Genomic DNA, 25,442 nt, shown 5'->3' with positions numbered 1-25,442 from the left:
ACCCAGGCGCCCCTCTTATATCATTTCTTAAATGCAAATGAAAGATTAAAGGTGAATCCAATTAGCTTTAATTTTGTATGTGTTCTTTTCATCTCATAATCAGCCATTCCTGGCTTAATGCAAGCATCTGTAGAAGGACAGTCTGGTTCTGCTCCTGAAAAAGTAGATATGCAATTTTGGACATCCCAGGGGAGCAGGAGCACTGAAAGTCATTGGATTACTGTCATAGTACTGCCTGAGTCATACTGTCTTGGTTGGGGGGAGGTTAGAATGGATACTGGTGCTGACGTAGGAAACTTAATAGATACTGAACTCTTTCTACGTGCTAAGCTTATTATAGAATTTCCTTGGATTTTATAATCAGGTTATATATGCATAACAAACTCCTAAACACTATGTTCACATCTTGTGATATTCAACGATTACTACTTGTGAAATGTCAGGCAGAGAAAGACAAATACCATATGATTTCAGTTATATGTGGAATCTAAAAACAAAACAAATGAATAAACAAAACAAAACAGAAACAGGCTTATAAATACAGAGAACAATCTGGTGGTTGCCAGAGGGAAGGAGTTGGGGGGATGGGCGACATAGAAGAAGGGGATTAAAAGGCACAAACTTCCAGTTATAAAAGAAATAAGACATGTGGATACAATGTACAGCATAGAATATATTTTAAAAAAGGTAAGTACTGAAAATCCTTTAGAGACAATCCCTATGTACAGACTGAGTTACAGAAGCTTATAAATTGATGAAATGGAATTTGGAGATGTATTTATCTTTTGGAACTGAGTGATACAATTGAGAATTCAAAATACAATTTGATTTAACCTATCAATATATGTTGTCCAATATATGTACTTAACTTCATAAGAGAACAAAACTTTGAAAATACTTTTAATGTGTTTCAATTTTTTATGAATAGTGAATACTATCCATCTGCTATATAGAAACTAAAAGTGATTTGGAAAAGATTTACAATCCACTGAATGCATTTTCAACTTTAATGTTTTCTCGCACAAGAATCCAAAATTGGTATTTTCTTCCCAATGTTTGTACATCATCAATGGTTTTATATTCAAGGAAACAATTTTTTTTAAAGATTTTATTTATTTATTTGACAGAGATCACAAGTAGGCAGAGAGGCAGGCAGAGAGAGAGAGGAAGGGAAGCAGCTCCCTGCCGAGCAGAGAGCCCAATGCGGGGCTCGATCCCAGGACCCTGAGACCATGACCCGAGCCGAAGGCAGAGGCTTAACCCACTGAGCCACCCAGGTACCCCTCAAGGAAACAATTTTTTTGAGATTGGTTTATCTTGTTTTTAACCTTCTTCATCAGATATGCATATCTCTGCTTACTCAAAAGAGCAAGGTAGGAAAAAATACCATTATTATCCTCTTTTAAAGGAGTGTCAAGAGCACTGAAGAGTACTGAAAACCATGTTTGCCACCTTTAGACACTGTCCCTCTTTCATTGATTCTCATGGAATTGAGTCACATTTCTCTGAAATAAATTTTCTTGCCAGTTATTTGAAATACTCTGCCTCTGGGCTCCTTGTTAAGAGGTATTTTCCAAGAGAAATCTGATTTTAGGTAGCTCCTAAGCATTGACATCTACTCTGGACTGAAGCAAACATCTCACCCTACAATCAGTCAACACAGTGGATCCCCCAGGAAGCTCTGGACTAGTTCACGTTACATTAAGAAGAAGGAGAAGCTGCTAATTTTGTTTTTCTTGGAAATAAACACAAGAGTATAAAACATCCTTCTCCTTTAAGGTTGAGGTTGAGGACTTAGTCCAGGCCTTTCTTTGGAACTTCCATGAGTGGTCAGTGCCTGATTAAATGGATTCATAAGCCTTGAACTATGTTCAGCATTTAATTCATTGAGTAAACATTCATTGACCTATCACAACCAGGTACTGGTGCAAGGGATCATGTGAGGAAACATGACAGACCCTTCTCAAATAGCTCACTACAAGCCACAATTAAAATGCAGGAGATGAGGGGAGTAAGTACAACTGTAAATGTAGATCGAAGGTACAATATCAGTAGGGAATGAAAAAAGAACAGTCGCTCGTAGGAGCGACCAGGAGACTTAGAGGCTGGGTTGGAAGAACTGCAGGGATTCACTACGAGGAAATGAGGGTTGCATAATTCCAGACAAAGTATCAGAATCTGCAAGCCTGCAGTAATTGGAAAGATCCAGACATGGTCAGAGCGCGTATGTATGTCTGTATGTATGTATGTATGTCTAAAGCAGAACTATGCAAGCTGAGGGGAAGGGGTAGAGGAAAGGAGAGAGGGGTCGTGATAAAGAAGCTAAGGGCCTATCAGGCTTTATAAATCTAGGGCTGTTTCCTGGAGTCTGTGAAAGAAGTGCACAGACGTATAAAGGAGAAGGAGACACAGTTAAATTTGCATTTTGTGAGGATCCTCTCAGCAGTGCGGTGCATAGGTGAGGAGAACTCAGAGTCAAATAGCCATGGGGAGAAAACTGACTAATTTTCCTAGTTTAGGCCTGAAATAATGACATCTGATGTTACGATAGCTCATCCTCAGAACTAAGGAGTGGTACTGAAGTGGTATTGAAGTGAAAAGAATTGTATTCTTTTGAATACAAAACGAAGCTGGCTTGATAGTATGGTCGCAGAGGGGAGGTGGGTCCTTCTGAATGTGCTTGTGACACCAGCAAAATAGGGACAGACGTTTTTAGACGACTTGCCTGAGATGAAATTAACAGGAGATAAGCTGCACATGCTTGAAGTGAATACTTTGACAAGTTTTTATAATACGGGTGTGCCTGTGAGAACATCACCACAATCACAATAGGGAACCTATCTGTCACCCCCACAAGTGGCCTTTTGCCCTTTTATCATTTTTCTCCACACACTTTTGCCCCCTTCTCAGGCAACTGCTGATCAGCTTTCTGTCACCGCAGATTAGCTTGCATTTTCTAGAGTTTATATACATGGAATTAAACCGTATGCGCTTTTTCCCCCTCCAACTTTTCATTCAGTGTCCTTATTTTGAGGTTCAGCTGTGTGTGCGCCTCGATAGTTCCTTCTTTTTTATTGCTGAATGTTTTTTCATAGTATGGTCATGCCCCATCTTGTTTATCCATTCACTAGTTGATGGAAATTTGAATTGTTCTTGGTTTTGGCTACTACAAACGAAACCACTATATTTGTATGTAAGTCTTCGTATGGACATATACCTTCTTTTCTTTTGCATAAATGCCTGAGACTGGAATGAGTTTATCCTATGATAAATGTAGGTTCCATTTATTTATTTATTTTAATTGCAAATTGTCTTCTAAAATGATTACATTTTGATGAGCAATGTATGACCATTCCAGTTTCTCCATATTCCTACCAACTTATATCATGGTTAGTTTTTTTTTTTTGTTTTAGCCATTCTAATAGATGTGTCATGATATCTCACTGTGGTTTTAACTGCATTTCCCTAATGACAAAAGATGCTGAACATCTTTCACATCTATATTTGCCATCATTATATCTTTTGATGGTGTTTGTTCAAATCTTGCCCCCCCCTTTTTAAATTTAGGTGGTTTGTTTTCTTTTTATTTCTACTTGGATAGTTGAATTACATATAGTCAGAGGGAACTGGAGTTAAACAACATAGTTTTTTGATGCCAGGAATTCCCTAGATCTTAACTTAGGCCATGAGTGGGAAGAGAGGGGTTCATGTCTCATGTAGGTAAGTGCTGTGTCACTACACAGTATTTGCAAGTGGGTGGATAAGCAATGTGATAGCCCAAAATAGTTAATTATAAATTCATTGAGCTATATGTATCTCCGTGACTTTCAAGTGATAATTTCCTAATAGAAAAAAAAAAAATCTACTGGTAATTTAACCTTAGAGAATATGATCAAACCAGGCAAAATTCTATGTAGTCTTATGCTGGAGATTTCTATTATATACCTGCTCTCAGATGTCTTCTCTCAGATCATCAGCATCTGTATATTTCTCCCTTTGTCCTTAGAGTTGCTCATTAGCTATATAGTACAGATCCAGATCGGGATTTCATGCCTCTAATTTTTTTAGCCACCCAAATTCTGGTTTTTGGTTTTTTGTTTATTTTCATTCCATTGTGTAAAAGCCTATCTCAACTAGGTAACACTGGTGTATATACTTAGTGTTTTGCTTGCCTAAGCAAAGCACCATTTTAGGCCAGTTAAAATGCACCCATCTCCAGAAAGCCCTTAGGAAGAAAATTTAATTATAGTAGTACACTGATATAGAAGATGGTTTTACATACAGAACTTTTTTTTTTTAATAGATAATCTTAAACTTGACTCATATGGATAGCTGGCTGCCTACATGTTGACTCCCCTCACATCATCATGTTACTGATAGCTTATTCTTCTTTATTGCTCCTAACTCATTGTCCTTTATCATCAATTCTGGTGAGAAAATAAGGAAATAGAAAAATTGAATCAGAAGAGGGAGGCAAACTGAACATTGAGTGGAAGACAGTTTTTAATAGTACATACAGATTTGAAATATATTTTGAGCACTTAAAAAGAGCAATTTTTATATAAACTATAGAACCAAAAGCTATATGATAGGCAACTCCTAGAAAATGAGTAATTGGGGGCACCTGGGTGGCTTAGTTGGTTAAGCAACTGCCTTCAGCTCAGGTCATCATCCTGGAGTCCCAGGATTGAGTCCCACATAGGGCTCCCTCTCGGCAGGGAGCCTGCTTCTCCCTCTGACCTCTCTCCTCTCATGCTCTCTCTCTCTCTCTCAAATAAATAAATAAAATAAGAAACTTTAAAAAAAAGAAAATGAATAATTGGAAAGTTGGGGGGACTGAATTAAATTATGTCCCCCCAAAAGATATGTTAGGGTCCTAACCCCAAGTACCTCAGAATTTGATCATATTTGGGAAAAGAGTTATAGCAGATGAAGTTAATTAAGATAAGGTCATATTGGAGTAGGATAAACCCTTAATCCAATAGGACTGGCGTCCTTTTAAGAACAGAGTAGAGGATGTGAATGAAGCACCCAGCCATGTGATGAGAGAGACAGAGATTGGAAAAATCCAGCTGTAAGGCAAGGAATACAAAAGATTGCCAGCTACTACTGGGAGGTAAGAAAAGACAAGGAAAGATTTTGCCTCGAGTTTTAGAGCACAGGCTTCTCAACACCTTGATTTTGGATTTGAAACTTCCAGACTGTGATATAATAAATGCTATTGTTTTAAGCCCCCTGGTGTGTATGGTGCTTTGTAATGGTAGCCCTAGGGAACTAATACATTAAGCAAATATATTTTAATAGAGCTTTAGTAATCATATGAAGATCTAGTTTACAGACAAAACCTTTCAATATTCACAAGGATAGTAGTACTTTGGGGTAGAAAACTCAGTAAGATTCTCATTTACCCTCATATCCTGTGGGTTACAGGTTGAGGTCCTTTGAAGAATTCCTACCAATGGTTACAGGTCTACATTTTCAGCAACCTATTTCCTCACTCGTAATAGCTTATTCCTTATTTCCAGGTCATCTTCATACATGCTTCACGATCTTTCCATACAGTTTGAGCTGCGCATTAACTAAGGGAGTTATCACAAGGCGGCTCAGACCAGGGTGTGGACAGGCAACACTGGTACTTCTGGCAATTGGAAATCCTAACCATGATGAGGGCAAAGACATGATGCATCTCTCACTTTTAAGAACATGACTTGGGTTGTTTTTTTTTTAAAACACAGAGAGAGGGAAGCCCATAAGTTAATAATCACTGTGAGAGATTGAGGACTAGGTTAGTGATAGGGCAGACGGGATGGGGAGGCAGGCAGGAGGAATTTGCAGACAAACAAGTATGGGTGACAATGAGAGGAGGGAGGGAAAAAGAATGAAAAAGAATGAAAAATGACACCAAGGAATGATTCCCTTTGAAGAGACACTTTACCCTTATTATTCTCTGCTCTAGAGAGTGATGACAAAGGCTGGCAGAGGCATGTGAAACTGTTTTCTCCTCCGGCTCCTTTATATGCTGTTTATGTTCCGTTCTCCCCTCTGTTGTCCTACATGCTGGAGCAGAAGGTGCTGGTCGGTCAGTTAATGTGTGGGCTCTGCTGTTTCCAAAACACATAGCTTTCCTCTCTGCATCGTAGACTAGTTAAATTCATTCCAACCTCAATAAACAGATAATTAACAACTGAGTGTTATTTTTAGCCCAGGAAATATGTTAGCCAAGATAGTCTGAGGAGCTGTTGTCAGAGAGGCAGAAAGGAGTTCAGTGGCAAGGAAAAGAAATTAGTGAGTAAAAAGGAAATGACTTTATTCTTGACCTTGAGACTAGAGTGAAAAACTTGTCTGTTTATAGGATCTAACACATTTGAAACAAATATAACTCCTCGCTTATATCATCTATGTGTATAAATTGGCAGCATAGATGAGAGACTCTGTTCTGTGATATCAACTGTTGTTTCTGGAAAGAAGGTATAAGGACACCCTATTTTGCAGGGTCTTGTACAATTTAATTTTCTCAGAAATATGTGCTCTATGCTACGTGAAAGGAGACAGGGAAAGGAAGGGGAAAACAAAGGTGACTATATCCTTTCGTCTTACAAGTTTAACTGCTATTCATTCCCATTGTATCTCTTCTTTTTCCTTTCTGGATTCTCATTCTAATGGAAGATGGTCCTCCGGAAAAGTCTCCCCAGGAGACTGTGAGGAAAAGTGGAACACCTTTTGTGAACATGCCACTCTTATGTGCAAAAACAGATGGTAGTTCATCAGAGACGGAGGAACCAACCCATTGAGGGCTGCTCAGGATCAGGACCAAACCTACTTCCATTTTCTGTCTACCATTCACTCTAATTATTCACCTACATGATTCAATGGTCAAATGGTGGTTCCTTCAAAACTGTATAATTTTCTACCTCCATATCTCTACTCATTTGTAGGAAACCTCAGTAGCCACCTAGAAATGATGGGCAGTTTTTCATCCATCTTCCATAGTTTAAATAGTTTAAAACAATCTTTCATATACATCCTGAAGAGAGGGGCATTGATGAATGGATGTGGAATTTCTACCAACTGTTGCCCTTTCTGATTCAGAGAACAATTTTTATTGACTCTACCTTCCTATTACCTAAATTGGGTTTTGTTTATTTGCCACGTTCAATAATTTAATGTATTCAACATTGGGTTTATCACCTCCCACCTTATTCCCTTTGCCTCTGCATTTTCAACTTCCCATTACTGCCCACTCATATCCCAGCTCAGTTGCCAAATCAATTTTGAATTTAGGCCCAGAAATGATGTAAGAAGTTAAATCCTGCCCCTGCTTCGCCAACACTATCAGATGGAGATCAGTTGTCATCTTCCCTTCTGGATATGGAGACATCAGAAGTGGTGCCTTAGTAATTCCCTTTGAGCTATTCCTTGCATCCCAGTCTGCAAATACAAATTTGACCTTTCTGTCCAAGGAGAGTAATCAGGTGATTTAATGACTAGGTAGGAGATTCTTTGAACTTAATAGCACCAAGGGGTTTGTTGGCCAATATAGTCCGCAGAGGAGAGGCTCTAAAGTCTATCAATCAGTTTTCCTGACTAATTTTGAGCTTTTTTTTTATTATGATGCCTTCTCAGATATGATTGAATCTTCACCAATTTTTTATCTTTTCATGAGGCTAACAAAAACTCAATTACTCAACTACTTACTTTATTGGTATTACCTTATGCTTAAATAATTACCACCATCTTCTGAAAGTAAGTTCTTATAGAATCTTTTAAAACATGGGTTTTAACAAGCCTCAAGGCAATCCTGCTGCTTACTCGATTTTGAGAACCCTCCTCTCTGTGGCTAGTTCCCCTTACCCAACTTCTCATGCCATCCATAGCTGAATTTAGCCTAAAACAAAGCCCCCAAACATACACACCCAAGCACCCCACTTCCTCACCACAGACTTGCTCCTAGGATTTATAAGTGTTCAAATGCATGTTTACATTGAATTAAAACTACTCTTTGAGCATTTATCAGATACAATGGAGCTAAATAGAACTTTATTAGACAGAAAATTCCTTAAACCAGTGTTTATCAAATTTTAACATTCATTGGAATTGTACTGTCAGATGTCAGTCCTATTCAGCAGGTCCAAAATGGAGCCTAAGATTTTGCCCGGCTGATGAGCTTCCAGCTGATGCCACACCAAGCAGCAAGGGCCTGGACTCAACAATTGCCTCAATAAATATTTTCACCTATGTTTCAAAATATGGCTATGGTTTCCTTTTACACTCTATCACTGGTACATTCATCATTGATAATGATAATGACTTTCTAGCACAAGGGATATCTCACCTGAACATATCCATCTCCATCTTCAAGTATTTAACAAGATTTTCTCTAAATCTAAATTAAAATACATCCACTTGCTACTGGGCCTGTCAAATTCTACCCATTATTTCAGACTTAACTTACAAATTCTGCTTGCTGTCTTCAGTTTTCCCAGACTATTTCATATTGGCACAATCCTTCCTAGAGTCTCTACCTCTTTTTTAACACATCATATAGTGCTCTGTATTAAGTTATACTCATCTGTACTGTAGACTATGTGCTAGATGTGTGACTTCTATGCATCTGACAGCAAAGTCATCTTCACTGAACTAAATCTGCTTATTCATAACAACCTCAGTAAGAAGATTGACCTTAAGTGAGGAAAATGAAAAATAAAACAATAGGAAAAAATTAGAAAAACTGGTAGACTGGTCACATGATCAATCCCCAACATTTGTTGAGTTCCCAGAAGACAGACTTATCCAGTTCTTCCAGATCTTGGTCCTTTCCACACTTACCTAGCCAATGTCCAACTCACAGATGATGCTACTGGCTTAATTAAGTTAGGGGAGGACCAGGTGGAAATGATTTTTGTTATTAAAGTAGTAGCATCTGATCAGTTATGCAGCATAGTGGGGCTCCAGGAGACCAGAACTGTTTTAATTAGGAACACAACTAGAGCTATCTCTAAGAAACAGGGAGAGGCCCAGATGGTTAAAGGGCATTGGGAGAGATGAAGGAAATTAGGGACTGAAGTTGAAGAAAGCATTTCTAGCTACGGACAAAATAATTCCCTAAAGCTCCTCAGCCTACAAATCATCCTTAAACCTTGCTATCAACTTTACAAAATGAGCTGTTGGAAAGCATTCCTGGGCAGAGGAAATGAAACCCCAAAGGATATAGATTATTCTTTAATTGCTCAGAAATAAACAGTAAGACCCAGAGGAAACTGGTCCTTTTTAAGCAAAGAAAACAGATTGCCTATATGTAAATCACTCTAATACATTCAACTCAAAAGCTTCAATTCTCTGGAGACTCAACTCAATTGAGACTGCCCTGTACTATCTGACTTAGTCAAGATGCATAAAGTAGCCAGGTTGGTTGTCTCCAGAATCTAGATTTTGCTCTTATAGTGAATATGGCTGCAGTTTGAATCTTGGATACAATTTTTAAACTAGAAAATATATTTAAAAACTGAAAAGATGAAGAAAGAACAATTACCAAGTAAATCTGATCAGTAGTTATTTTAATTACTAGGGCTCCTTAATTTTTGAACTCTCTTCTGTTGATTATGTCCATATACAGTTAATATTTAATTCCTCTTCGTGTAGGAGTAAGGTTTCTTATTTTGCTGGTTTCAGTTTTTGGGTTTTTTCTTTGTTTTTACTTTGTAGCTTTACCCTTTCTCTTCATCATTTTTTTGTTTCTTCTATGGTGTTGAGTGTTTTAGTATTTTGAGTAGTTGTTTTAAAAATCATTAATATTGGATCCCACTTTATTTGTAAAAATTAGATTTCAATAACATTTACGGTTTTTTAATATTTCAAATACCATGATTCAATGATTCTGTATATAATCATGAGATCAGGCTTTTGAAACTTTCTTAAAGGTTACTGAAAGGAGGGATAGAAAGTTTTTCCTTTTTTTTTTTTAAGTGTCTTTTATAAATGCATGGCACAAATGTGAATTTGAATGTTCCTAATGTTTTAATATGAATTTTAATGTGATGGCAGGAGTTGTACTAGAATTAGCCAACAACTGTAGGGAAAAGGGAGGCTGTAACTCAGTGTGCCTGAAGAGATACCCCACTTTCCCCAGTTCTGGAAGGGTAGTTCTGTGACTCAATGTGCAGTAGAAAGATGATGCAGGGGAGGCAGGAGCTGTGGGCTCCCAGCATGCTGCAGGCAACATGATGGCCCATCTGGGGAGGGCTTTTTTGGAATGGCCCGGTGACAGGTGTCAGACATAGGGTGGCCCCTCTCTGAGGAGGTCTTTCAGAAGGAGATGGAGTAAAGCTGGTTGTTTTTGTAAATAATCCAAATAAACCATGAGACTGGCAGTGAGGTGGGGGGGGACAGGAAGAAAGAAAAAGAAAAACAGGAAGGAGGAGACAAAGAAGAAATGAAGTACACAGTGAGCATGAAAGAAAGGAAAAAAAAAACAAAGAATAGAAAGAAGAAGGGACACATGAGATAATGAAATGTTTTAATCCACTTTAGCAATTAAAGATAAAAAAAAAATCCCGTAATCTAGAAGTTTAATTCTTTTAATCCTTATGTTGGTATCTAATTGAACATGAAACCCATTTTTTCATGAAAAATCTACTAATTAATAATGTACAATTTGGGGGATGCTGGTATAGACATGTAGTGAACAGGGATAGTAGAGAAAGGATATAAAACCATTAGGAGGGCATTTATATTTATAGTGATTCTCTTTGGGTTATTACATTATTCCTTTGGGTTCCTTATAGGAATAGTATTCCTTATAGGGATACTTTCGGGTTATTTCAATCCTATGATTTAAACAGATTTGTAGTAAAATAATATCCACATTTGGGGAAACTTGTATATTATATACACTCACTTCTACTCTTCTTACAATCCTGTCTCTATTCTCTACCTCGACATAGGCCCACTGTGTTAGTGTTTAGTAGAAAATCACGTACACTCTTCATTTACTAGGCACAGATGTATACTTTCCAATAATTAAAGAAAAAAAAACTTTTAAGAAAAACATTAGTAAGAATTAAGGTTCACCTCGTGCTTGGCAATGGCAGGTGTTCTAGAAGGACTAAATAATTTGCTTCTTCTAGGTAATTTAACACAGTCTATATGTGTGCATTGGGCAACAGAAATATTTATCCAAGCAAACTTTAAATGCTCCTAATAAAGTTATTTGTTCAATTGTACTGGGGTGTTTCATGTTATAATGAGATTTGAGCCAAGAAGCGCAGAGGTGGTTAGTCCTAGAATTCACCCAGATCATGTTAAACAAAGTACATACCTTTCTTTTACTTTTTCTGTGTGTACTAAATATGTTCATACTTAGCCCCTCATAGTGTTTCTTCAGTTTGTGAATATTAATGAGATATTATAGCAACTGCTTGTTAGATCTTGTATTTTCTGTAAGCTAAACTCCCTTTTATTAAGGCCTTTCATCTGTGCTAAATTCTAATGGTATGAAGAATGTTTTATATGAAAAACTAGAAAGAAGATGATAAACTGATTTGTTTATAAAATGCTGATGGGAAGGATTGTGTATGTGTATTGGGGGGGCAGGTCTTTTAAAAAGAACAGAGCTTGTTAATGACTTACATCACTCTTTGCCATTACTCTGCAGATACATCAGCAAGAACTCTATTTTGATGTCAAATACCTGACTTTGACCAGAATAATAGTCAAGGATGGTGTTAAGAAAAGCTGTTCTTTGGATTATAAAATTTGATTTTACTAATTACTTACAAGTAATAAACACAGCCCATGTCACCCAAGTCTTAAAGAAATGCAGTATTATTTTATCTATATCTATTTAACCTATTATTATAAATTTGATTTGATTTATTACATATTTCTTTGCCCACTATATCCTTTGATGAGTAGGGTTTCTAAGACAAGGTGATGAGAAATAGTTGCATGAGAAATCATTTCATGTCCAGCCCATATGTTTGCACAGCTGGACTATTGAAATGCTCTTTCAGTCAATCATCCTGTCTCTGTTTTCACTCTCAAACAACTTTTAGTTTGTGATAACCAAGGCTCTTTACGTGAACTCCATGATTTTTTGCTTGCTTACCATCAGAAAAGAGTAAGGGCAAAGTCTTGTCTAAAGGAAATTCATACAGGCTAAGACTAAAGAAGAAATACGATGCCAGTAGAGTTTTCCCAAGTCCCTTACAAGAAACTGAAGCTTCTACTGCAGTCAGACTGCCCATAAGGCATCCCTTAAACACTTCTTGGCAGTGTGTGTTCTCTCTTTCCCACCATACCTTGCCTTTAATTGCCTTCCCCTCTCTTCTCTGCTTGTACAAATCTGTCCCTTCAGAGCCTACATCTACTGGGAAGTGTTCTTGGACGATTCTGTCTGGAAGAAGTAACTCCCTCTGAATTTGTATAATGCCTAGCTGTCAGTTCCAATGAGAAAGGGAGTGTGCAGAAAAAAAAAAAAACAAACCTGGAGCAGTTAGTCTAATATTTTATCCTTTACTAGATCTGTAACCTTGAGTAAATTTACTGACCTCTTGTAACACCCTCTATCCTCATCCTTAAAAGAGAGTAAGGAATATACCATATCTCCAACATGTTGTCAGGATAAAATGATGTTGTGTTTGTGAAATGTTTGGTTTATGGTAATTGATTATACTTAGGCAAAGTATCTGTTTTATTTCCAACAAATTCAGCTATGATGATCTACATTCTGGTAATCTTAATATGCTTTCATGTATGTTTTTCTTATTGCCTCAACCCAAATGTTAAATAACCCAAAATGTTAAATAAATGGGCTTTATTCACAAAACTATTTAAAGGACTTTTTGATTAATTATAAAATTGTTACTTTTTATAGATTTTATTTTTTTAAGTAATCTCTACACCCAATGTGGGGCTCAAACTCAACCCCAAGATCAAGAGTCACATATTCCACCAACTGAGCCAGCCAAGCACCCAGTATAAAATTATTTAAAGCAGGACTTCTGGCTTTAAAGATAAATCTGTGGTCTTACATATGAACTGAAGCCACCGCATGTACGCTGACTCTTCCTTTACCTTTCCTTTCTCTTTAGTTTGTTGCTCAGCCCAATTGTCAACAACTGCTTGCATCTCGCTGGTACGATGAGTTCCCAGGCTGGAGGAGACGGCACTGGGCGGTGAAGATGGTGACGTGTTTCATCATAGGACTTCTTTTTCCCGTCTTCTCTGTGTGCTACCTTATAGCTCCTAAAAGCCCACTGGGACTATTCATCAGAAAGCCATTTATCAAGTTCATCTGCCATACAGCGTCCTATTTGACTTTTTTGTTCCTGCTGCTGCTTGCCTCTCAGCACATCGACAGGTCAGACTTGAACAGGCAAGGTCCACCACCAACCATCGTCGAGTGGATGATATTACCGTGGGTCCTGGGTAAATGTGTTACTATAGAAAATATAATAAAAACGTGTTGCTGCCATGGAATTTCGTTGCCCAGAAAAGAATGGTCATTAAAGTTTTGGACGTAGGCATACATAAAACAGGTTCTTGTTACTGCAGCTCCAAAGCTTAATCCCCAAAACTAAATAAATACTTTGCAAGTTTTGGGGGACTTGCTCCTAGACGAAGCCTATGAGAAGTAACTCTAGGTTTTAGGATTTGTGATTTCAGTGACTTCATGTCCATGAATGATTTCCTGGGTATTTTTGTTTGTATGCTTGTCTTTTAAGATTTTCAACATATCTCATTGGCTATATTTTCTTAATTTTCTTAATAGATACACCTTCTAAAAGACAAATATAAATCACTCTTCAGAATTAGTGATTCTACACATAGAGTAACTATAACCATTCTTTAAGATCAATCCATTAAGTTTATCTTCAAATATATATTCAATCAAATATATTCAATCAAAATAATAGGAAATTAAACATTAGAACATCTTCCAATCTCTCTGTTCTTTCCATAGAAAGAAAAATGTTTGGGGATCTGCAGCAAATCTTGGTAAGGTAGAAAACTTTAAAGTAGCTGGTAAAAGCTTTGTTTTCCTCTCTTCTTGTTATTGTAGTCATAGTTAAAATTTACATTTTAATTATCCTTTCCTCTATCCTACTGTGGTTTGCCTAGAAATCACATTTTCTCAATTTAGCCCATCATTTTAAACCTCTCTGGTATCATATCCATCTCATCATTTAGTAATTAAAAAATATCTGAAAATTTCATGATTCAGAGTCTCAGAAGATCAGTTTGGCTTAAGTGTCAAAACTACTGGAGAGACTGTAAAATGTGGAAAAGGCAGGAAAAAAAAGGACTATATCTCAATCTGACATAGATACATTCTTCAATTTTAAAGATTATAAATACTCTAAATACTGACAATAAAAATAGTTCATAGCAACAAGATTTGATATATTTTGCAAATATATTAGAAAAAATACCTTTTTTCTTTTTTTAATTATAATTTTTAATTTTTTATTAACATATAATGTATTATTAGCCCCAGGGGTACAGGTCTATGAATCGCCAGATTTACATACTTCACAGCACTCACCATAGCACATATCTTCCCCAACATCCATAACCCCACTTCCCTCTCCCTACCCCCCTTCCCCCAGCAACCCTCAGTTCGTTTTGTGAGATTGAGTCTCTTATGGTTTTTCTCCCTCCTGATCCCATCTTGTCTCAAAAAAATACCTTAAGTGACCTTTAAGATAGAGTATATTCTCATTAATCTGACATGCATATAGTGTGATCTTGCTTAAATTAGAAGGAAGGTTTAGATAACGTGTTCTTCTTGCATAAAATAATTATGATATTGCAGTTAATATTCAATATAAAATAAACATGCCTATTCCCATTTAAATTAAATATTTCACATTAGGAATATGTTCTTTATGGAGTTTTCTCCATAGAAAATTTCTTGTAAATAATTCTTCCATCCAAGTACTAACCAGGCCCGACCCTGCTTAGCTTCCGAGATGAGACAAGATCGGGCACGTTCTGGGTGGTATGGCCGTAGATTCTTGTAAATAATTCTTAAAGAAGCATTTAGAAGGCTAAAATTCCCATTATGGGTAACTTATATGGAATGTCTAAAATTTCTGATATTCCAAATGAAATATAGAATATTTAATTTTGAAAAATGTTATAGATACAGTGAAGCATAAGCAGATATAGTATTTCTAGACTTTTCTTTTATGTAACTAATGAAAATATGTAGAGAACTTTCTATGTAGAAGTACAGTACAGGGCAATAGTGATACAAAAGTAAAAAAAAAAAAAAGAGAGAAGAAAAAAACATCCTTGCCCTTATGAAGCTTAAATTTTACTAGAGGACCTAGATAGATAATAAACAGTGAGATATGTTGCTTAATGTCAGAAAATGGTAAATAACATTAAAAAATAGAAGCTTCAATAAGTCAATTGGAGAAAGACAACTATCATTTGATCTCCCTGATATGAGGAAGTGGAGATGCCACATGGGGGGGTTAAGGGGGTAGGAGAAGAATAAATGAAACAAGATGGGATTGGGAGGGAGACAAACCATAAGTGACTCTTAATCTCACAAAACAAACTGAGGGTTGCTGGGGGGAGGGGGGTTGGGAGAGGGAGGTGGGGTTATGGACATTGGGGAGGGTATGTGCTATGGTGAGTGCTGTGAAGTGTGTAAACCTGGCGATTCACAGACCTGTACCCCTGGGGATAAAAATATATCATATGTTTATAAAAAATTAAAAATTAAAAAAAACCAGAAGCTTCAAACCTTTATTAACTTGTGAAATTAAGACTCATTGGCTGCCTCCTACTTACAAAACTTGTAACAGAATTTTCCATGAAAGTTGGCTAGAAATTATATCCAAACCACAGCTGAATGGTTAAATAAGGTACACGTTTAATTGTGATAATTAAAATTCTAACCTAGGGAAATATCTCCTAAAGGCAACATTTCTTTCTTTTTTTTTTTTTAATTTATTTATTTGACAGGGAGAGAGAGAGATCACAAGTAGGCAGAGCAGCAGGCAGAGAGGGGGAAGGAGACTCCTTGCCGAGCATGATCATGAGATCATGACCCGAGCCGAAGGCAGAGGCTTAACCCATTGAGCCACCCAGGCACCCCAAGGCAACATTTCTTTAAGATATCCTGACTTCATGGAGTTAATTTATCTGGGAATTTTTAAGATAAAAGGAGATTTTCTAGAATAAAAATTATATATGAATGATTCTCTTGCTTGGAGGATTTTCTATATCAAATATATCTGTCCAAACAGTATATTATTCATTAAAGCTGATGAATTCTAAGTGCCTCCCATCTGACACTGAGTTCTAAGTGTTTTACTAGATCTGTAACTATAAGGGGGGTTCTCGTTAGGCTCTTGTAGAAAACACACTGTATTTGAATATATCTCAGGTTCTATCACTGAGAGAAAATTAAATTATGGGTGGTCACAACCTCTCAATAAAATGGAGGATTTAGAGTCCCACTGAGTCCTAATGTCCTGTACTAGGGAGCAATCATTATTAAGGCAGAAAATTGGTCTTTTTTTGACAGGAGGTGGGAGGTGAGGAGGAGACTAAGGACAACAGGATAGGAATGCTATAACATTTTACCGAAGGTATGATATAGACAAAAAGGCCATGTCTGATTTGATACCTCCGTTAATGAGTCTTCTTCTATCTTGTCTCATTTAATTACTGAGGTCTGGCCAAGGAAGTTATCAAACATTTCACAGTCCCTCCATTGTGAGGGTCTAGATTTGTAATATGACTGAACGACTTACAGAGAAGAGAGTGGTTTACAAACGAGTTCATCCTGTTTTTTTCCCAGTGATAGACTGAAGCTCTGTGCAGGGGTTTTTCTCAAGTCTTCTTGAACTGACTTGATTTTCAACCCATGTCACTCTATGAGCTACTTAGTATGTAAAAAAAAATGCTTTTTCATTCCTACTAAATTTACTTTCCTTCTATTTTCAAGGGATGTTTCCCAGACTTCTGATAACATAATTTACGAGAAATGATTACTTTTACACCATCCTTTTTTTTTATCCTGAGGAAAAAAAAGACTTTTGTTTATTCATTTTATGTATTCATATAAATTTTAACTCTTCCTGAGTAGAAAAGTTTTCTAACTGTAAAACCTAATCTCTCAAATTGATCCCTTTATCTCCTTAAGAAGTACGGTTTTGCTTTGGAATTTCTGTTCTTTCATATACTTTGCTATGTTTCAACAATACAGACTTATATTTGGTGTGACAGATCCAGCTATCTTGTGATTTAGTATAGTGGCAGGATAATGCTTCCCTGTTATTTTCAATATCTTACCTGTGGAAGTTCCACATCCTGTTGACTATTTAAATTGAAGTCTATTGAGTTTCGTATCTTTAGAAAACATTCTGTAATGACCCTTGTACTCTTCCGCTGTGGTTTCATAGATACGCTGTAACTCATCTCTTGCAAGGCGTTTTGAATTTTTTCCTTCAGAACTTTCTTGTATGGAAGGTTATTGACCCTTCTTTCTCCCATTCAACAATTTTGAGAGATCTTATAGATGCCTGCTGTCAAGATCAACTTTAGCATATTAGCAAGGAGATCTAAAAGCCTCATGCAGGGGTCATATTTAGGATTTAGTTATCTTGAGATACAGTCCTAACCAAAAGAGAAAAGTAATCACAAATAATTCAGTTAGAACTATCTCGAAAGGTAGATTCTGGACGGATAGATGCCAATATACTTCTCATATTGTCAAGTTACCCATTTAAACTAGAGTAAAAAGTGCAACAATGTTCCATCAAGCAAGCATATGAGCTCGATGACAGAGCTACGCTCTGCCAGTGTCTGAGAAAAAGTGTCATTGGAAAGACTGGACAATGGATTAAAAAGAGCCTAGGGCCAGATTAGAGACCTGGCTGCTTCTGTGCTCTGCTGTGCCATGACCTGGAGGCTCTTAATTTATTCAGGGTTTGATTTTTAACATAGAATATCAGGGATATGAAATGAATATTCATGTCAGAAGTTCCCTTTTACATAAAATTTATATGCAAACTAAATATAGCATGTTATATTTATAATGTACAATGAGAATTTATCTAAATTATAGCAGCAGTTTTATCTCAAATAGATGTCATTTGTTTTCTGAAGGTAATGTGGAGTAAAATAGGAGGGGGAAAAAAAAACTTTTGAATGCTAATTTTTAAAGCTTTCCCCAAAGCCAGTTTTGATTTTCCTGCAGAATCTATTATAATTTGACTGTAACAGTCAAATCTGTGTCATAGCTTATTCCCTGCAAAAAAAAGTGTGCACAAATGTATATGCATGTGAGTTATTAGGAGGTAGACTTAGGTTATCAACTTAGCAAAGAGAAACCATGAGATTGACAACCCTTTTCAAAAAAGTAGGATGTTACTGAAGGCTATCACACTAAGAAAGCAGGAAATACTTTGTTCTCAATGAGAAGGAAAAACGTCTGCTGCAGTGACTTGATATTATGTGTGTGCCTAAGAATATGCCATAATTATGTAGTATATAAATCCATGCACACTGAGCATGATAAGGAGAAGGGTGAACTGAGGAAAAGATGTATCATAGGAAGAAATCTGAGCTCTGTTAAAAATAACTTCTAGTGAATTCCTAGGCATAAACTAAGAATTGCTCATAATATCCGGATTATACATCTTGCCCATAACACGTACTTATTTGACAATTTTTCTCTAACAAAATTGGCCTCTCATTTCCATTATTTATTTTATATTTTTATCTTGTAAAAGGTTGATATTAACAAATCTGAACATTTCGATAAGGGCTGCCAAATTGCAAATGGAAAAAGAAAACTTGTGATCATATTCTCCCCTAGATAAAGACTCAAAGAGACAAGCAATCCTATATATGTATAATTCTTCCTTTTTGTGATCATTTCTCCACCTTTTGACTAATAGGCATTAAGATCATTTGGTTTTAGGTACTCATACTGAATTACGCATCTTCTCAGATAGCCCCCCAAAGGTATTTATGCAATTATAAGAAACAAGTTTATAGTTTCTCCCCACTCTCTCCCCTGGCAAGGTACTCTAAACCACCTCAGTAAACTAGCGGCAGACACACATAGACACCCAAACACAGCTGCAGAATATCTGCTTATTAAAAAGACATTTTGATTTTCAAGAAAACCAGATAATCATTGTAGTAAGACATATAATCATTATTTTCCTTTTTATCTGTGGGGAAAAAAGTTTAAGGTCACCTCTACTAAGACTTACCAAGATTTATCCAGACTAACACAGTAAGATTTCAAACAATGAAATATTTATGTAGATTTAAATTGTTGGGCACATTCTACTGCTGGCCAAAAGACTTCTTTATTGGGGAGAAGATTAAGTATCTTAGGTATGATGATACCCCAAAAGTGAAATCAGCACACTTTGAGAGAATATTTGGCAACATGATCCAAATAGATGGTTCAAGGGAAGGGGGCAAAAGATAGAGAAAGAGGAGTAGATATTAAATGAGGGAGGGTTAGTGTGAGAGACTAGAGGGAGGCTGAAGTGGTTTTCCTGAGTTCAGAATAACAGCAGCAGTAGTGACTGTGGTAATAATAGTAGAAAGAAACTAAGATAGGCACCCTGCCAAATGATTCAATGTGGGTTCTCATCTGAACTTCATAGTAACTCCACTTTATTGAATCATAATAAATGTTGTTTGTATCTCATTTCATAGAGAAGGAATAGGCTTAGAGAAGTTAGATCCCTTGTCCAGGATCAGGAGCTAGCAAATGCTAGACACTTGATTCATAATTTAGTTGTGTCATTCCAGAGCTAGAACCTTTATCCTCCATAAATACTGCCCCCAAAATTTGAGGAGTAGGATTCAAGGTGGCAGAAACAGCCCAAGAATACAAGACTTCTTTGCTCATTTGTTTTGTTTCTTAATTTCCACATATAAGTGAAATCACAAGGTATTTGTCTTTCTCTTTTTTGCTTAGCATTGTACTCTCTAGATCTATCCATGTTGTTGCAAATGGCAAGATTTCGTTTTTTAATGGCTGAGTAATTTTCTGCCACACACTCACGCACACACACACAAACACACAGAACACATCTTCTTTATTCACTCATGTATCAATGGACAATTGGGCTGCTTCCATAATATGGCTACTGTAAATAGTGCTGCCATAAACATAGGGGTGCATATATCCTTTCAAATTAGTGTTTTCATATTCTTTGGGCAAATACCCACTGGTGGAATTACAGGATCATATGGTAATTCTACATTTAATTTTTTGAAGAACCTCCATACTGTTTTCCATAGTGGCTGCACCAGTTTACATTCCTACCAACCGTGCAAGATAGTTCCCTTTACCCCACATTTTTGCCAACCCCTGTTGTTCCTTGTGTTTTTGATTTTAGCCATTTTTACAGGTATGAGGTGATATCTCATTTTGGTTTGGCTTACATTTCCCCAATGATGAGTGATGTTGAGCGTCTTTTCATGTGGCTGTTGGCCATCTGAATATCTTCTTTGAAGAAATGACTAATCATGTCTTCTGCCCATTTTTTTTAACTGGATTATTTGTTTTTGAGTGTTGACCTGTGAAAGTTCTTTGTATATTTTGGATACTGTGCCTTTATCAGACATCTCATTCGCAAATATCTTCTCCATTCAGTAGGTTGCCTTTAGTTTTGTTGATGGTTTCCTCTGCTGTGCAGAAGCTTTTTATTTTGATGTAGTTCCAATAGATGATTTTTGCTTTTGTTTCCTTTGCTTCGGAGAACATATTGAGAAAGATGGTATGTCTGATGTCAGAGGAATTAATGCCTATGTTCTCTTCTAGGGTTTTTATGGTTTTAGGTCTCACATTTAAGTCCTTAATCCATACTAAATTTATTTTTATGTATGGGGTAAGAAAGTTGTCCAGTTTTGTTCTTTTACATGTCTCACTGTCCCTTTAAGTCAGTGTTTCTTGAAGTGTGACCAACTGACTAAAGTCAAAATCATTGTGAATTTCTACAAAAAATTTATATTTTGAATTCTCCCCTTGGTTGATTAGTTCAGATATTCCAGAGGTCTTTAAACATTAAAGACTGAGAAACAATTCTGGAAGCAAAATTTCATGCAAAATATGTATTAATGTGAAAGCTTTATTAAGGAGTCTCAACTCATTAGAATCTAAACATGAAATGGTTTTATTTCTGATCACTCTTCCCAAGCACCCTATACCAGATATCCTTTTCCTATATCTTGACAATATGTTTAGTAGATATCAAGTTCTTAAACCTTTGAATTATTAAAAAGTAGTCCTAGGGGCACCTGGGTGGTTCAGTTGGTTAGGTGTCTACCTTCGGCTCAGGTCATGATTCCAGGGTCCTGGGATCGAGTCCCACACTGGGCTCCTTGCTTAGGGGAGAATCTGTTTCTCCCTCTCCCTCTGCTGGCCTCTCCTCCTGCTTGTGCTCTCTCTCTCTCTCTGTCAAATAAATAAATAAAATCTTAGAAAAATAAAAAAACAGCTTGAGTCTTATCATCAGTTTAAAGCATTCCTCTTCCTGACAAAAGCGTGGCCCGTGGCTCAGAGGACCTAGAATTGTCCATTGTTTGCTCATCCTTCAACCCCAACTCTGGAATGGAAAGCGGGACACAACTCTTCATGTTCTCCTGCTTGGTGGCTGTCGGGAAGAAGGATGACAAGAAAAGTTATAAGTCTTCATGATTTCCCTGGAACCCCGGTCACAGCTCTTTCCTGGTTGTGTGTCTCTGGCTAATACTGTGTAGCCAGTATGACAAGCTGTGACTCATGGCTCTCCTGATGGGTGCATGAGTGTTCTCTGGAGACCCTGTGTACTTCCATGCTGCATATTCTTGGGTCTGCACAATAGAGCTCTGCCTGACATCTTCCAGTCCCTCAACTCTTGTAACTAGTAGTTGGTTCCTTTAGGGGTCCTATGATCTGGCAAGGACAAGAGGGCATGATTGCTAAAGCTCGGCTTCTTCCTGTGATAAGGCCTCATTCCCCAAGAGCATCACAAAACCTTGCCACATCTCATGGCAGGAGGTCAGGCTGCTGCCAGCTGTCTTACTGCCAAAACATACTGTCTATTGTCCCTGATGATCCTGACCCAGGAAGAGATGAGCAAGCCAATTGTGGACCAGACACTCCAGCAGGAATTGAGATGCCAGTTTTTCCTGTAGAAATCCCCCAGATTTCTGAGGGATTCTTCTCAGAGTCTTCCTCACTTGTTTTAGGGGAGGTAGTAGTGCTGGAGAGCGGTCACCGGTGTCTCTCCATCTGGTATTCCGAATTAGCACAAAAACTGTATGACCCTGACATGATGGCTCTCTTGCCACTTACTCCAAGTGTTCTCTCAGTTTAAACTATGGGATTGGAGAGCCAGGTGGTTGGTAACAAATACGGTTCTAATGTCTCCCTATATGCCCTAGAGGGAAGGGTGTGGCTACAATTTTCTGTAAGCTAGTGGGGGCTCTCATTGTTATCTCTGCTTGGGTTTTAAGATTAGCACTGAGAGGATAGAAGCTGCCGCTTAACTCAGCACCTTTTTAGGGTCCAGCAGAATGTGAGTCTCTATTGAGTAAAATAACTACATTTAGATTTTTCTAATCAAAAGCAAAATTTTCACTAGAGACCACTTTTTATTCCATGATCTAGGGAGGGAAAAGCAAAACAAAACAAAACCTCCAGGAGGGAGGAATTCTTTCATTTTGTTCTTTTTATCTACATTGATTTGGTGCCACAGTATAGAACGTGGTGTTCTATGAAGAGACTTCCAAGATCAGATCCCTTGACTAGATCTTAGGCTGCTATGACAGGTCCTTGGAGGTTGCCCTAGGTGTAAAGGTGACTCGCTCTTTGTTTAGGGGTTATTTATCCTTTGTGTAAATACAGACAGCAAGGAAGAACAAGACAAGAGGTCTGCTCACAGAATTACACTCTTCTTACCTGAAATCGGGGCTGTTAAATGTGGCGTCTGAGGTCTGCCTACTTCATCCTATCCTCACAACCAGCTTCACACGATGGGATATAATCAGACACTCAAGTAGCCCTGATGAAAACTGTTATGGGAAAGGTAGGAAAAATAAATACTAAAAACTTCCAGGCATCCACAAATATCTTTCAAAGGAAGTTCTCTGACTCATTTGCACTATGATCTTTCCTTCATTGGTCCCCACAGTCTTGACATCCATGCTTGTAATTAGACCTCCACTGTGACTCTCAGAAATCATGTCATCTGTTTATAAACAGCAGAGAGCAATTTTGAAACATTCCCATTGTGGGAACAGGACAAACATTTTGTGACAGGAGCTCCCTGAAGCTTTGTTCTCTTCAGACTAGTTACCACAAATAGTTGATCTGGATGCATATTCCAGCCAGTTAATAGCACCCTCTAGCTTTTCTAAAAGGCTTGTTTTCTTCAAAACTTTCGGTGAATGTCGCCAGAGCAGAGGAAACTTGATATTTTGCTAATGTGCTCATAAGAAATAGAAATCATTAATTATCAAACATGTATGTGGTGACTAGAGCTCTATGAAGAGCTCCTGGATTCTGGTGCTCTAAAAACACAAGATCCCAAACCCTATTAGCTAACAAGCACTGACTGACAGTCTTATTTACAGCTCAGGTTTAAAAATGATGGTGTGAACCCTCAGTTTCATCAGGATCTCTGTTTTTTTCCACATAGCTGTGACTTACAAAGGTCAGAAGTGAATTTTTTTATGTAATCCAGAAAGTCAGGTTTAATGTCTACTTTTTGAATTTCTAAGGAACTGTAATATCTGAATTGTGAGTGTTTGCTCTTCGCCTTCTTAGGAAACTGTAGAGGTCATCTAGCCCAAGCTTCCAGTGGAAGTGCCATCTTCTTGAACTCATCTAATTGGAACAGAGTCTGCTCAGATATTAAGGAGCTACAGGTTAAAATGTTGTTTTGTACTGAACTTATAACTGGTTCTTTTAACTGTTTCCCCACAGTTTCTCTATTCCCTTATGTAATTATCCATAAAATATTTGAAGTTACCTATTTTGGTGGCTGTTAATAATCACATCTGGCTTTCCAGTCTGGTAGAAGAAAGAAGAAAGGTAACAAATTATCAATAAAAGGAAAGAAGATATAAATACTCTGGTTAGTTAGCAGGTATTTAAAATATACTTCATTTTGTAATACATACAAATCTGAAAATAACAGAATCACAGATTCATAGACTTGGAATGCCCTTCAGAGATCAGATGGAACAGGTTTGCACCTACTTTTAGAATCACTCTGGAGCCTGAGTGATGGAAGACATTCCAGGCTTGGATTGGAATCTTGACCCCACAGGGTGATCCATTCCAGTTTTGGAACAACTCTGATTGCCAGAGAATTCTCTCTTACATTGGTCAAGAAGGTTTCTCCCTATAATTTTCATATCAAAGATCCAACTTGTGCTTTTTGTAGCAGACCAAAGCAAGTCAGTGTCCTCTGGTATAAAACAGTTTTTAATCTTTCATGGAAACTATTGTGATGACTGATTTTCGTAAAATTTGATAATTCAGATAGGAAGAAGTAATGTCTGGTGATTCATTCCATTGAGGTAGATGGTATGATTTGTATGATTGTTGATTCTATATATAGAATTTTGTATATAATCCAAACCTCTCTGCTTTTGAAATGAGGTAGTAACACTAGAACACTATTGTCTAAGATTACAAAGCCAAGTACCAGTTGAGCTGAGTCTTGCCCCTCACTCACCTGCTATAGTCAAATTCTTATCTTTGGTGAAGATTCACTGGAAATGCATTTGTTCAATTAATGATTGCAGTGCACACATCTTCTCACCTCTGGGAACTGGCCAAGTTTCCAATAAAGCAAAACAAATAAGCCACATTGTGAAATCTCAGAAATAAGAAAACATTGTCTAAGAGCACTGCCTAAGGAGCTTGAATTCTGGTTTCTTTATTAACTGGTAGTGGAGCATAGTCACACTGCCTCTTTTGGTGTGATTTTTCTTACGTAGGTTGTGGTTGTGTTCTGCCTTCTGAGATTGTCCCCAGGCTCAGCAGGAAAAAGCACCACAGAATGGGGAGAGGAGAGAGGTTCCAGAGCGCTTTTCCTCACTGGATAATATAAATTGTTAAGTTTCCCACAAACTCTAAAATCCGAGCATGCATCGTATCCTAGTCGGGTCTGTTATATTCCTTTCTTCAATATGGAGGCAGTGATCGTTATCATCTCCCCAGTTATACCCCTATCTTATCTGAGCTCTCAAGAGAGATTTCTTTCTGAAAGAATCTCAAAGAGGAAACTAGGATATAAACACCAAATCCAGACTAAAGCAGGGTCTACAGCAGACTTTAAAATCTACACTGTATGTACGAGTCTGAAGTTAGAACAGACTCTTAGCTATAGAGAACACACCGATGGTTACCAGAGAGGAGGTGGATGGGGGGGATGGGTGAAATAGGTGATGGGGATTAA

General features: G+C 37.4%; 1 protein-coding gene across 1 annotated transcript in view; it reads left to right on the top strand.

Moving 5' to 3' along the window:
- LOC111158553 (transient receptor potential cation channel subfamily C member 4) overlaps positions 1–25,442 on the top strand; it is a 202,419-nt gene that overhangs the window by 134,437 nt on the left and 42,540 nt on the right. Inside the window, exon 4 of the mRNA XM_022520653.1 lies at positions 13,089–13,425. Within this exon, the coding sequence (XP_022376361.1) occupies positions 13,089–13,425 (337 nt within the window). The remainder of the gene's footprint in view (positions 1–13,088; positions 13,426–25,442) is intronic.

This window comes from Enhydra lutris, unplaced genomic scaffold (genome assembly GCF_002288905.1).
Source record: "Enhydra lutris kenyoni isolate GAN:26980312 unplaced genomic scaffold, ASM228890v2 scaffoldscaffold60, whole genome shotgun sequence".
In the NCBI taxonomy this organism is placed as follows: Eukaryota; Metazoa; Chordata; class Mammalia; order Carnivora; family Mustelidae; genus Enhydra; species Enhydra lutris.
The sequence above is the reverse complement of the archived record's forward strand: the minus strand, read 5'-3'. Positions and strand labels throughout refer to the sequence as shown.